We start from the raw sequence: 12,293 nt of genomic DNA on the forward strand, positions 1-12,293 counted from the left end.
CCCGCCCATGGGCGGTAACTCGGCAAGCCTCGTTACCGCCCAATGGGCGGGTCCCCTCGGGACGGATATTCCGGTCCGAACCGCAACATATGACAGATATTATTATTCTTTTAATACTGCAAAGTTCTTACCTTTTTAAACTATTATTATTAATTGTTTAAATACTACACAAGTTCATATTTTTTCTTATGCTTTCATTATATACCTCTTACTACTAGAAGTTATTTATATATAATGCTTATGCTTTCATTATCTACTGTGTTCTATAAAAAGTTATTACCTTTTTATGCTTTCATTTTTAACTGATTAAATACTTCACAAATTCCTCACTTTTCTTACGCTTTCATTATTTAATGTGTACTTAACAGTTCTTACCTTTTCTTATGCTTTCTTATTTAATGTGTATTAAAAAAGTTCTTACCTTATCTTATGCTTCCATTATTTACTGTGCACTAAAAAAGTTCTTACATTGTCTTATGCATATCTTTTCATTATTTACTATGTACTATAAAAGTTCTTACCTTTTCTTATGCTTATGCTTTCTTTTTTTACTTTTTCTACTTTCAGACCTAAAGCAGAAGAAAACAAACATTTCAATAACTTACATGACAGAAATAACTTGGCGACAATCTCACATTTAAATGTGCATTGAAAACATGTCAAATAGGCTTTTAAAACAAATTGTCTTAAAGTAGAACTAATGGTCTATTAAATGTTTCATAGTCTGTCAGTGATGAAAATGAGATATCGTTGAAATTCCATCAAAACCGAGACACCTTGAAGAAATATATAAGCTTCAAAAGATAGTATTAAAACGAGTGAAACCGATTTATTGTTGTCATCTTCGATGATATGCGGCGTCTTGATGGAACTTAAACGGGATTGGAAACTGGCATGTCACACATTTAAATGCAACAGTCTTTGGGACAAAAAAAATTTACAACCAGTTTGTCTGATACAGACAAAAAGAAAGCAATTGCAATTGGTTTTTACATTTTCTTTATTCAATTTTGATCTTGTTCGATATCTGAGTTAGTAAATGATTTTAAATGTTATTTGTACCAAATATTTACAATGGTTCAGAAAAAAAAATATGTTCTATCCATATTTTTTAAAAACACTTATATTTATTTATTTTCTTTTTTATAAGAGTGGGGGGGGGGGGTAATTTTTTCAATCCAACTTTGATATGGGATAATTTTTACAAATGAATCAAACATATTTAATATTTCATGATGTTTTTTGTTTGTTTTTTTTGTTTTTTTATAACATTGTCATGATTTCACAACAGCTTTGAATATTTGATGTAGCAGGGAAAAAAAGAATACCAATCATTCCCAGTCTTTTTCCCATGTAAATGAAACCTTTATGAATATTTAATAAATGCATGGCATGAGCATCATAAATATGAAATATGCAATTATAATCATGCCATATCCAACCTTTTACAGAATTTAACTTTTTTCATGTTTATTTTAGCAACTGATCCCTATTCAGGGATCTTTCTCCTTCAATAGCAGGGGAGATTCCAGGGCAGCTTCCCCAAAGAAAAAATTCTTGCAGCCTCTCCACCACCCCCCATTTAAAAACCAAATATTGAATTTGAATTTCATCAAGTTTTTTTCTTTCGCTAAATTTACAGATATACAAAGCAAATTTACCCCCATAATTTAAGGGAAGGGTTACTGCTTCCCCAACCTGTGAAAAAAAAGCCCTGTTTAATTTTGAACTTTTTATAACTAAAGTAGCACAATATCTGACATAGTATTAAATTAGTGACTAAGAGTCATCCATAATTTAAAAATAACTAACTAAATAATTCTTTTTAATCAAATTTGAACAACTTCAATGGATATCAAAAATTCATAAATCTTTAATTATGATTTAAATCTTTTTTGTATTTTTATAAATAATCATGTAAAAATTTTGTCCCAAAGACATGGCTTTGCATTTCATATATATTTATCATGATCAGTTTCCACATAATGATAAAAGCATGCAGAGTAAACCAATGTATTGACAACAAACCAATTCCTTGTAAAATATGTGAGAAGTCGAGAGAAAACCTATACCCTTACCAATGTAAGTTTAATTATTAAATAATACTGTTTAAAGTCATTTTCTAGGAATTTCTGCGTAATTAAAAACCAGTACATGTATAACGTTCCCATTAATGTGATGTTGAGTTTAAACAGTAACTGACTTGTTCAAAATAGTTGAAATAAGAAAAAAAATATATCCCAACAATTTTTTTTTTTTTATTTTGATTCTTTTAAAAGATGTAAAATATTCATTATTGTGCCGACTGTCAAATGAAACTTCGTAACAACAGGACCAAATCAATTATCTCTATAAAAACAATGTTGTAACATTTGTTACGAAAAAAACACTGCCGAATAACCACAGTTTCCGCATGTGGAAACATCCGTAAATTGCTTAATTAAAAATCACACGGGTATAAAAGAGAATGATCGTTTCCTTAATTCAAGTTGACCCGTCAGTGCGTGGTGAAACTTGGAACATTCGGTGACAGGACTTATACATGATATTTGCCTCGAGCCGAAACTAAGAGCTACGTGTAAGACTTAAATTTTTTTTTGTATAACTTATCTAATATATTGTACGTACTTGTATATTTACAATACTGTACATACTTGTTAAAGAAATCATTTCCGACCCTCTATGAAACAGCTTATTTTCCTCCGTAATGAATTGCATGCACGTACCTACGATCTTTTACATATTGCTTCTGCCAGTCTTAATTTTTGGTAAGCTTTTCTTTGATCATCCTTTTCCAGTAGGTGTTAGTGGGAGGGAGAAATGAAACTTCACACATTTCTTAAAACTTGGTTTAAAATATGTTGATATGTTGATTTTATTGGATAGAGCACCTGTGTAAACTTTTGAGTTCAGCAATCAAATTATATCTGTATGTAGTTAAGAAACGAATCTTATTAATGTCCAGTATCACAGCATTACTTGGTTGGGTTATTTGGAACTTTTTTTTTGCAAGTTACTGCCAACTTCTCTGACACATAAATCATTTTCAACAGTGAGTAGGAAAAATGGCATTTAAAAATATTATAACTCGGGAAACATTATGTGTCAGCTCCCAGGATTCAAATTCACAAATCTGAAGACTTAAGACCCATTGTTTTACATACTGTAGAATCAGGGTAGACAGAATTAGTCATTTATCAAACATTAAGGCACTATCTGAGAAACATTAGGCCTTCCCCTAGGTTTGTAGCGTCACACCAGACTTTATGTAACATTTAGCACCCTCCAAATACAAACTTATAGGCAAAACAATTCACAAGGCAGAATGTAAAAATAAGGCAAATTGGTCTAAAATTGAACAAATTGAAGTTTCATTTGACAGTCAGCATGATTCAGAACATGAGGCATGAATGTAACGTAACATGTTTCCTTTCTCCAATGTGAAATGAAAAAGTTCCAATACAAAATATAATATATAAAAATTTGTCATCATACACCATTAGTATTTGATGCTGTAAAGACGGACAGACGAACAGAAATGTTTAACATACATCCTGGAAAATATTCTTACCTTTACTCGTTCTAATGTTTAACTTCAGCAACGTAAAGCAAGCAACAAAAATAGGATGATTGTTTAAATGTGAGGTCAACAGTGAAAAAAAATGTTACAATTACATATATATAGTTCATAAATAAATCTACAACAGTTCTGTAAGTATATATATAATTTTAACATAACTTTTTTGGTTAAATTGCAGTATTTGTGGTTGAATTGGAGTACTTTGGGTTAAATTGAAGTACGTTTGGTTATAATGAAGTACTTTTGGTTAAATTGAACTCAAATCTTGTGAGGTCAACAGTGAACACAAAAATATCGGTAATGCACATGTACGCTCCCTGACCTAGCTTTGACAAATTTTAAGACATGGCCTTGACCTTGGTGCCAACAATCTGTGGTAAAGGTCAATGTTTTGTTCATCAAAGCTATCAATCAATAAAACTTTTTTTTAATGAAGTTGCACAGATCACAACGAGAAATCGGAAAGACCGGAGGAAGGAAGGACAACCAGTAACTTGTATGCTCCATAAAAAAAGTATTTTCAGGCAACATCAAAATGTTACATTAAGCAAAATAGTTCATAGTTCTATCTGCAACAGTTCTGTTTCATTCTGTATGTCTCACAAATTCATAAATAATGATTATTCTAAAATTATGCTCTTGATTCACATGTAATTAACAAAATCAACTGTTGTGTACAAATTGATCAAAATATCTGTTATAATACATAAACATTTTCAGTCTGACAAAATGGTTATGAGGGGATAATTAATCATATGGCTGATTAACATAACGTTTGAGTGGTGTGTAGGTCATTTAATCCAGAAGTAATTAAGATATAATTTCATTACTACATAATTTTACTGTGAATAAAAATAATGGCGACAAAAGCTCAGGGGCGTTAAAAAGAGGGACGTGTCTTTGGGCCGTTGTCCTTAATATAAGAAAATAACTTTTAATAATTTTTTTTACCGATTCTACAACAGTTATTGTAGTAACACTAGAGTAACATAAAAAATTTACGGAATATATCTGGTGTAAAATTTTAAGCAACATATCAGATGAATATCAACTCTGTGAGTTAAAATGTATGTGTTGACTTTCTGTTCATGATATTTTATCTAAAAATCCTATTAAATTATGCATTTCAATATTTAATCTTTTTTCTTGCAAACCATAATTATCTCTTATATCGAAGAAGAACATAGTATAATAACTGTACAAAATAAGAATTTATTACCTTTTTTTTTCATGCCAGCAAATTGAAATTTGCAGAAAAGAACAAAAACAACAGATGATTAAAATGCAAAGTGGAATTTTTTTCAAATGAGTTTTAACAACAAAATGGACAAGAATTCATAAATTTTTGACTGATGAACATTTATGTGTACAAATATAGAATATAGACTATAGACGCTCGTAAATATGTCATGTTCAATCAAGTTACAACACAGCCTGTTTATTTCACTGTAATCATACACTGTGTAAGCCGTCTGTCTTAGTTCATATTTTCATTATCTCAGATCAAAGTTATTTTCACAATAAGATAATGTCACAGTTTATTAGCAAATTTCATTTTTAAATCGTCTTTCAAAAGTGAAAATACAACAAAACATGTTTCATAACTTATAAGCTATTCCAACTATATAAAATACATGTATCACACATAATGACTTCATAAAATAATTATATTTATATTATACAGTTAAACTTCGTTCGCTCGAACACGGATCGCTCGAATACCTCCCTTCGCTCGAACTCATCGCCCAGTCCCGGCAAAATTCCTATATAATATATATTGTTCTACCTCGGATCGCTCGAACACCGATCGCTCGAACTCTCGAACCTGATCTCTGGTCCCTTCGGCAGAAATATAGTAAAAATCACACCTTTTCGGTCGAACACAAAAAGACAAGTCGGTATGTCCTAAATATATGACAGTGGGCGACACATGTTTTTAACACCTCGTGATCGTGACAAAGGTAATTAAGGTTAATTGATACAAAATAAGAGGTGTTGTAACCGATTTATTTGTATGATAATATTGTTGATTTGCCGTTTATGGTAACGATAAAAAGAAAATAACTATTGAAATAAGTGAAATATGCATGCCAATAAAGAATGACGTTTACCCGCCCGGACGGCTTTAATTACAACCGTGGTTCTTGTAAAGTGAATAGTAACAGAGTTATCTATTTATAGAATGATACTTGTATGTGTGTTTTTTTTAGTAAATGACTACAAATAGATGCTACTGTAAATGTTTTTTAATAAATATTTCATAAATTTATTTTTTAAAATTAAATTCATTATAAACATAAAAATATATTTTGAACATTGTTCAACAAGTTTGGTGTGATTGCCCAATCGAACTCAACCAATTACAATATGTATGAATATAGATTAACACAGCGTACCGTTAATACTTAATTATAACACTGGGATAATAATTCTGAATATGAAGTATTCGACGAACAGATGTACTAACAAACAATTATATTGACGCATTTATCATTCGACCGATGTAAGCTAGAAAAACCTTTAGGCATATGATCAACGTAATAATAGTGCAACCTCGGTTGGCTCGAACTACCGATCTCTCGAACAAATTTACACAGGCCCTCCGAGTTCGAGCGAACGAAGTTCGACTGTATAATGATGTAGTCATAAAATAAATTTGTTAGTGCTGTGTCCATGGCAATGGTTTCACTAAATATGGTATAACATTTTTGTACCTAAAATATTCCATGTATTAAAGACTAAGTTATGAATAGTAAATTTGATTCTGTTAAATATTTATCGAAGATCTTAACTCATATTCCATAATATACATTCACCCGATGCCAAGTTGACAATTTTCACGATGCTAAGTTGACGTCTTACCAAATATGTTTTTTATGATGAATGACAATGATTTATTTCTATTTATTACTAAAACGAGTAAATACAACTTCCTCAATATAAGCACACCTTACCTGACATCTCAATAGCATGTTTCATAATGAAATAAAATTGAACTATCCATGTATGATTAAATAGTATATAATTATATAAGTTATTCTTAATCCTTAAACCTCAACAAATTATCTTAAATGAACTTGTCCATCTTTCAATCTGGACAAAACCATGTTGTGAAAATTTGAAATATTTACTGACAGAAAAGTGTACAGTGCAGACTTTACATTGCACAACAAAAGTCATATGGCGACTAAAATTCCAGCTTTTCTAGTAGAGGAAGACCTCAAGTGCCCCTCTGTGCATTATTTCAGGCACAAAAACAGGCACCTGAGTAAAACAACCGGAGTTCTGTTTAAGTATACTAGATGGATATTTTTCTCACATTAAACAAATTCCAAAGAGACTGGTGCAGTTTGAACCTACAGTGGTTCAAGGCAAATGGTGTGAAGCCACTCAGCCGAGACTAGACTGCATGATGATCAGCCAGTCAGTGCACACCACATGAAGTTTCGGCAAACTTTATAATCCTGTTGTCTGCTTAACATTCTAATATTTTATTATAGGAACTCCACTGAGGTTTAAAGACATAAAAATACAAAATTTGAAAATTTTACAAATATTTAAAGAAGCACTTAAATGGAAAATCTGCGAAGGATAACAAAGAAATATATCAGAATTAAATTGAAAATTGAGTTTGTGATTATTAGCCAGATTTGAGTGAAATCCGTCACACTGCTTTTCATTTTTGGGCCATTTTTCACAACAAAATGATTATAATGAGGGAATGAGCAGTAAATTTTCTCACGAGCTAATGGATAAGATGTAAAACAATTGCTACCCGGATCTCCAGTCCTGTCATATTAAAAAAAACCTCAGTGGAGTCCATTTTAAAACCATGAACAGTTTAAAAGTTTCTGAGCAGTGGCAAGTCTGTCAAGACTTTCTAAGCTGGATCAGTACCTGTACAAATTATATAGTTACAAAAATTTTGCGTTAAGATGACAAATGTTATACTTAACAAGATGGCAGGATGATTCTTTCACAACATTTACTGGACAGATTCAACCCAACACATATTGAGGTTAGCCGAAATGAGATCGTGTTGGGCTGACCTCTTTAACTTAAATGATTTTACAAGACTGAGGAAAATCAACTTAAAATGACAGACAACATATAACAGTATGTACGAGAAAGTAATAAAATGTATTTCATATAAACATAATTTCATAACCGACTCCAAATAACCAGCCCAACATGTTATTATATAACCATCTTTAATTCTAAACAACTCCCAACGAACATATTACACACACCTTTATGAATTCAATTCATCAATGCAATGACAAAAATATACAAAGGAAGAAAATAAAAAAATCGAACATCAAATTTGCCATGGTAACATTACTCATAACAACATCTTGACAAAATTAAACATTAATTTTTCAAAACAATTGCTAAGATTGTCTTGTGTAACATACAAATTATAATAATCATCATGTGGTGCAAGAATTTTGACGTTTCGGATCAGACAGGTTTTCTAGTCATAAAATGGACTCCGCAGGGGGGCTTAAGGCCAAAAACTATAAATGTTGAAAACTTTACAAAAAAAAATTGCGCAGCAGTTAAATTGGACAAATCTGCAAACGATAAATAAAGAAAAATACTAAGAATTAAATTGAAAATTGATATTTTGGGTGACTCTTAGCTGCATTTCTTTTCATTTTTGGGTCATTCTGTACAATAAAAAATGTCGTTCTGGAAAAACGGGGTGAAGGAATGACCTGAAAATTTTTACACAAGCTATTGAACGAGACCTAAATAAAATGTGCGAAAAAAATCTCAGAAAAATATTTCCAGTCCCACCACATTTAAAAACCTCAGTGGAGTCCCTTCAAGAGTAAAAATAATACAGGTAAGACAATTTACTCGGATTTGAAAGGATTTTTAAGGCTAATGAATTAGCAAGGCTACTATAGTGTATAATTCGAAAAACCTGGATTTTTTTGATTTTTTAAATGCATGTTTATCACTTTTGAAAACTTATTCTTTATGAACAATTTTACAACAATTTCTTTTAAGAAGAAAATAAGGCTCTACATGATTTTTATGACTGAAAATCATCAATTTAAAATTTCTTCATAATTTATTACTCACTACATAATTATTACAATTACTAAGAACAAATGTATATGATTGTAAAAACATCAAATATAAGGAAATGTATGAAAAATATGGCTCATTAAACTATAAGCTGTAGGAATTCCTGCTGTTTTTCTTGTACATGTATTTAAGTTTATTTTAATAGGAACTATGTATGTTCTATGCACCTTATCAAGATTTTTTTTATATTTTCACCAAAGTGAGAGTTATTACTATTTAAAGGCACTTGGTCAGGAAAACTTCATAAAAGGTACATTCACAGTTGAAAACAACAGTTCAACATTTACTGCATAAATCTGAACCAATTCTTCAGGTAAATGTAAAGACCTAGACATGTTTCTTGGCAGAAAACGTTAATATAACAAAGTAATCAACTGCCACTCAAGGCATTGAACACTGACCTTTAAAACTATGCATTAATAAAATCTGCTTCACATAAAATCTGTTAAGGTCACAGGGTGACATGGCAACTTTTATAAGTGGCAAAAGACCATCGACATCCCTTCATACATAAAAACAGGAAAATCGTATAAGTGGAGAGGTTTGGAATTAAAACTTAAAAGTAAAATCTCTTTAAAAGAATTCACATATCATTCTGAACATTCTGTCATATAAAAGAATTAATATTCATAAATATCTGTTGTTCTCTTGTTGTTGTTCTTTTTTTGTACATAAAACACATTCAAACAAACAAACTCATTTAACTGATTTTCATAATTACAAAAATACTCAGAATATTGCTCTGTTGTTTTCTTACGTGTGAATGTACCTTCTATGTTTAGGAGCCATTACCCTGCTGAAACTGATAAGGCTTTGCCACCTGTATAGAGCCAGGCCAGTCTACACACATGTGCAGTCTCGGACCACCATCATCCATGCAGTCTGACCAGGCTCTACACTGTTAAAGGCACATTATGCCTCAGAAACCCGTATTTTATTATTCTTTTCAGAAATGTCAAATGTGTGTTTAATAATGTTTTAATAATTGATTTAGAGCGTGTTAGATTAATTTACAGCTGAGGAAAGTAGTGCTTAATGTGCAATAATGTGTCGTAAAAGTACCAAAAAGTAAACAAAGTAGTATTTTTACTTCCATACAAAATACTTATTCACTATAATCATACCAATTGCCAACAAAGCAAAATGAGCAAAGATGGTTCAATTATATTGCAAATGATTATATTTTTGTGTGACTGTTACAAGTACCAAAAATATTTTTTTATTTTTTTTGAGAAATAAAAGTGATAGAATTTCTTAAGCATAATGGGCCTTTAACTGACTAACTTCAAAATTTCAACCTAACAGCCCCAAAATTGATAATGGACTATCCCAGACAGGAAGTTGCTCAAGTCCTTTTCAGTTATTCAGCAGGTTACTGGTTAAAAGTCTGGATTGCAGGTTCTGAGATTAATAGAGTTAAATTAACATGATTAACAAACTACTAAGTAATTCATAATAGAAAAACATGCTGTTTGTGTGTAAAGCTGGGGAAATAAATTTGATGATTAAATATTAACCATGAAATTTGTGAATAATAAATAAAAACTAATGATACTAGAAATAAATCAAAAACAAAGTTTCAATCACATTTAGTCCAGTTTTTATATATAGTAACCATGTGACCTGGTCACCTGACCTACCGATCATGTCTATGTTTCTTACTCTTCTTTTTCTTCCTTCTTTCCGGAGAGTCACTTTTATCCCTGAAAATGGAGGAGAGCATGACTTTAGTTGATACATTAGGAAACAAAATATTTCAAAAGTCCTGTCAATACTAAAGCATTCTGCAAATAATTAAGGTTTACAAAATAAAATTTCAATTTCTATAAATTCTTGGGCAATTATTGGGTAACTATTCTGTAAAATAACCAAGGGTTTATTACGTAACTTCCGGTACTTATAATAATGGGTTCACAACATAAATTTCAATTTTCTGTAATGTTTTGAATAAAAATCTGCTTAAGAGAAAACAACTACTGAAGAATTCAGGACTGGGCGCCAGCAGACGGCATGCATACATCATTTAAACTAACTTGACATATCTAAGAGGTAAGATGGCTGTTTACAGTAATGACAGTCTCCCAATTCAAGGATAATCATGGACCGGAGACCAGACCCTGTTTCCTATCATGACATTTAAGCTCTGTTTATTTCCTGAGTAAGGTGGCCTCACAGTAGTGTGATTTATACAAGCTTAAAGCCTTCTTCACAAATAAACTTGAATAAATTATATTTGAATAAACTAAGAATGTGTTTGTGGAGATGAGGGGTCCGACCAGGTTCTACACTGTACATACTTCAATTTTTGAAATTTGAGTCACTGAAATCCCTAAAATTTGGAATGGACTGTTCCAAAGTCAAAGCAAGGCAAGTCCAATACATACAAGAGCTGTCCGTAAGACAGCGCGCTCGACTTTTTTAGTGCTTGCCAATAAAAAAAGTTTTTGCAGTAAAAGGCAATACAAGAATCTCTGTATTTTTAAAGTGAACTAGTTGTTTGATACCCTTGAATATTACAGCAATGTTTATATGACATAATTTATGGTAAAGTGAACAAGTGGATAGGAATGAATTTTTTTAGATTTTTTAAGTTTTTTAGTGCTTGCCTATAATACAAAACATTGACAGTTAAGGGCCATAATTCAAATAAAATCTTTGACAGAATTACCTTCTCCTGGACATGTTTGGGAATCATGATTGTAAACAAGTATTCCAACTTTCAAATTAATATCTCAAACAGTTCAGTCAAAAAGTGGACTGTACTAAAAAACTTAACCAAGATTCTAAGTCGATAAAAGGCCTTAATTTTTAAAACAAATCCTTGACAGAGTTACCTTCTCTTGCGTACAGATGGGGGTAATGATGTGAAATAGCATTAAAAGTTTCAAAGCAATATCTCAAAGGGTTAAGGCAATAAGTGATTTTACCCATATTCAATGTATTTTCTAAGTCAAAAAGGGGCATAATTCTGTCAAAAACCTTGACAGAGTTATGTCCTCTTGTCTGTTGATGAAGGTCGTGATGGTAAAACAAGTATGGTCAGTTTCAAAGCAATACCTCCAATGGTTTTGAAATAAAGTGAGGTGGTACAAAAAACTTAACCAAGCTCAATACACTTTCTAAGTCAAAAAAGGGCCATAATTCTGTCAAAAACCTTGACAGAGTTATGTACTCTTGTCTGTAGATGGAGGTTATGATGGTGAACAAGTATGGTAAGTTTCAAAGCCATACTTGTAATACTTCTGAAATAAAGTGGGGTGGTACGAAAAACTTAACCAAGGTGTGACGCCGACGCCGACGCCGGGGCGAGTAGGATAGCTCCCCTTTTCATAGAAAAGTCGAGCTAAAAATCAGGTAATTCAGGTATAAGGGGTTAAATATAAGCAGAATTTTATCTAAATTCAACGACGGAGCTTGGATATTAACAGTGTTAAAACAATATCAAATTTACATAATCCAACTAGAGTATCAAAATAAGGCGAGTATTACTCGAAGTAATTTTCTTAAATAACTAAAAAATTATTCTGTAAAGCTTTTTAAATAGATGTTTTCTAATTCTTATTTTACTAATCTGCTTCAGAGAAAAAATTTGAATATTGTATATATATATATATAT

At 31.3% G+C, this 12,293-nt stretch overlaps 1 protein-coding gene across 6 annotated transcripts in view; it reads right to left on the reverse strand.

The window, feature by feature from the left end:
• Nucleotides 1-12,293, reverse strand: part of LOC132747791 (serine/arginine repetitive matrix protein 2-like) — a 97,918-nt gene that overhangs the window by 9,262 nt on the left and 76,363 nt on the right. For all 6 annotated transcript variants that reach the window (XM_060737290.1, XM_060737288.1, XM_060737289.1 and 3 more), the window contains 2 exons: nucleotides 10,318-10,380; nucleotides 522-569 (listed from right to left, as the gene is read on the reverse strand). In XM_060737290.1, coding sequence (XP_060593273.1) covers nucleotides 522-569; nucleotides 10,318-10,380 — 111 coding nt within the window. The remainder of the gene's footprint in view (nucleotides 1-521; nucleotides 570-10,317; nucleotides 10,381-12,293) is intronic.

Source organism: Ruditapes philippinarum, unplaced genomic scaffold (assembly GCF_026571515.1).
Source record: "Ruditapes philippinarum isolate M1 unplaced genomic scaffold, ASM2657151v2 ctg1750_1_1_1_1, whole genome shotgun sequence".
NCBI classification, from domain to species: Eukaryota; Metazoa; Mollusca; class Bivalvia; order Venerida; family Veneridae; genus Ruditapes; species Ruditapes philippinarum.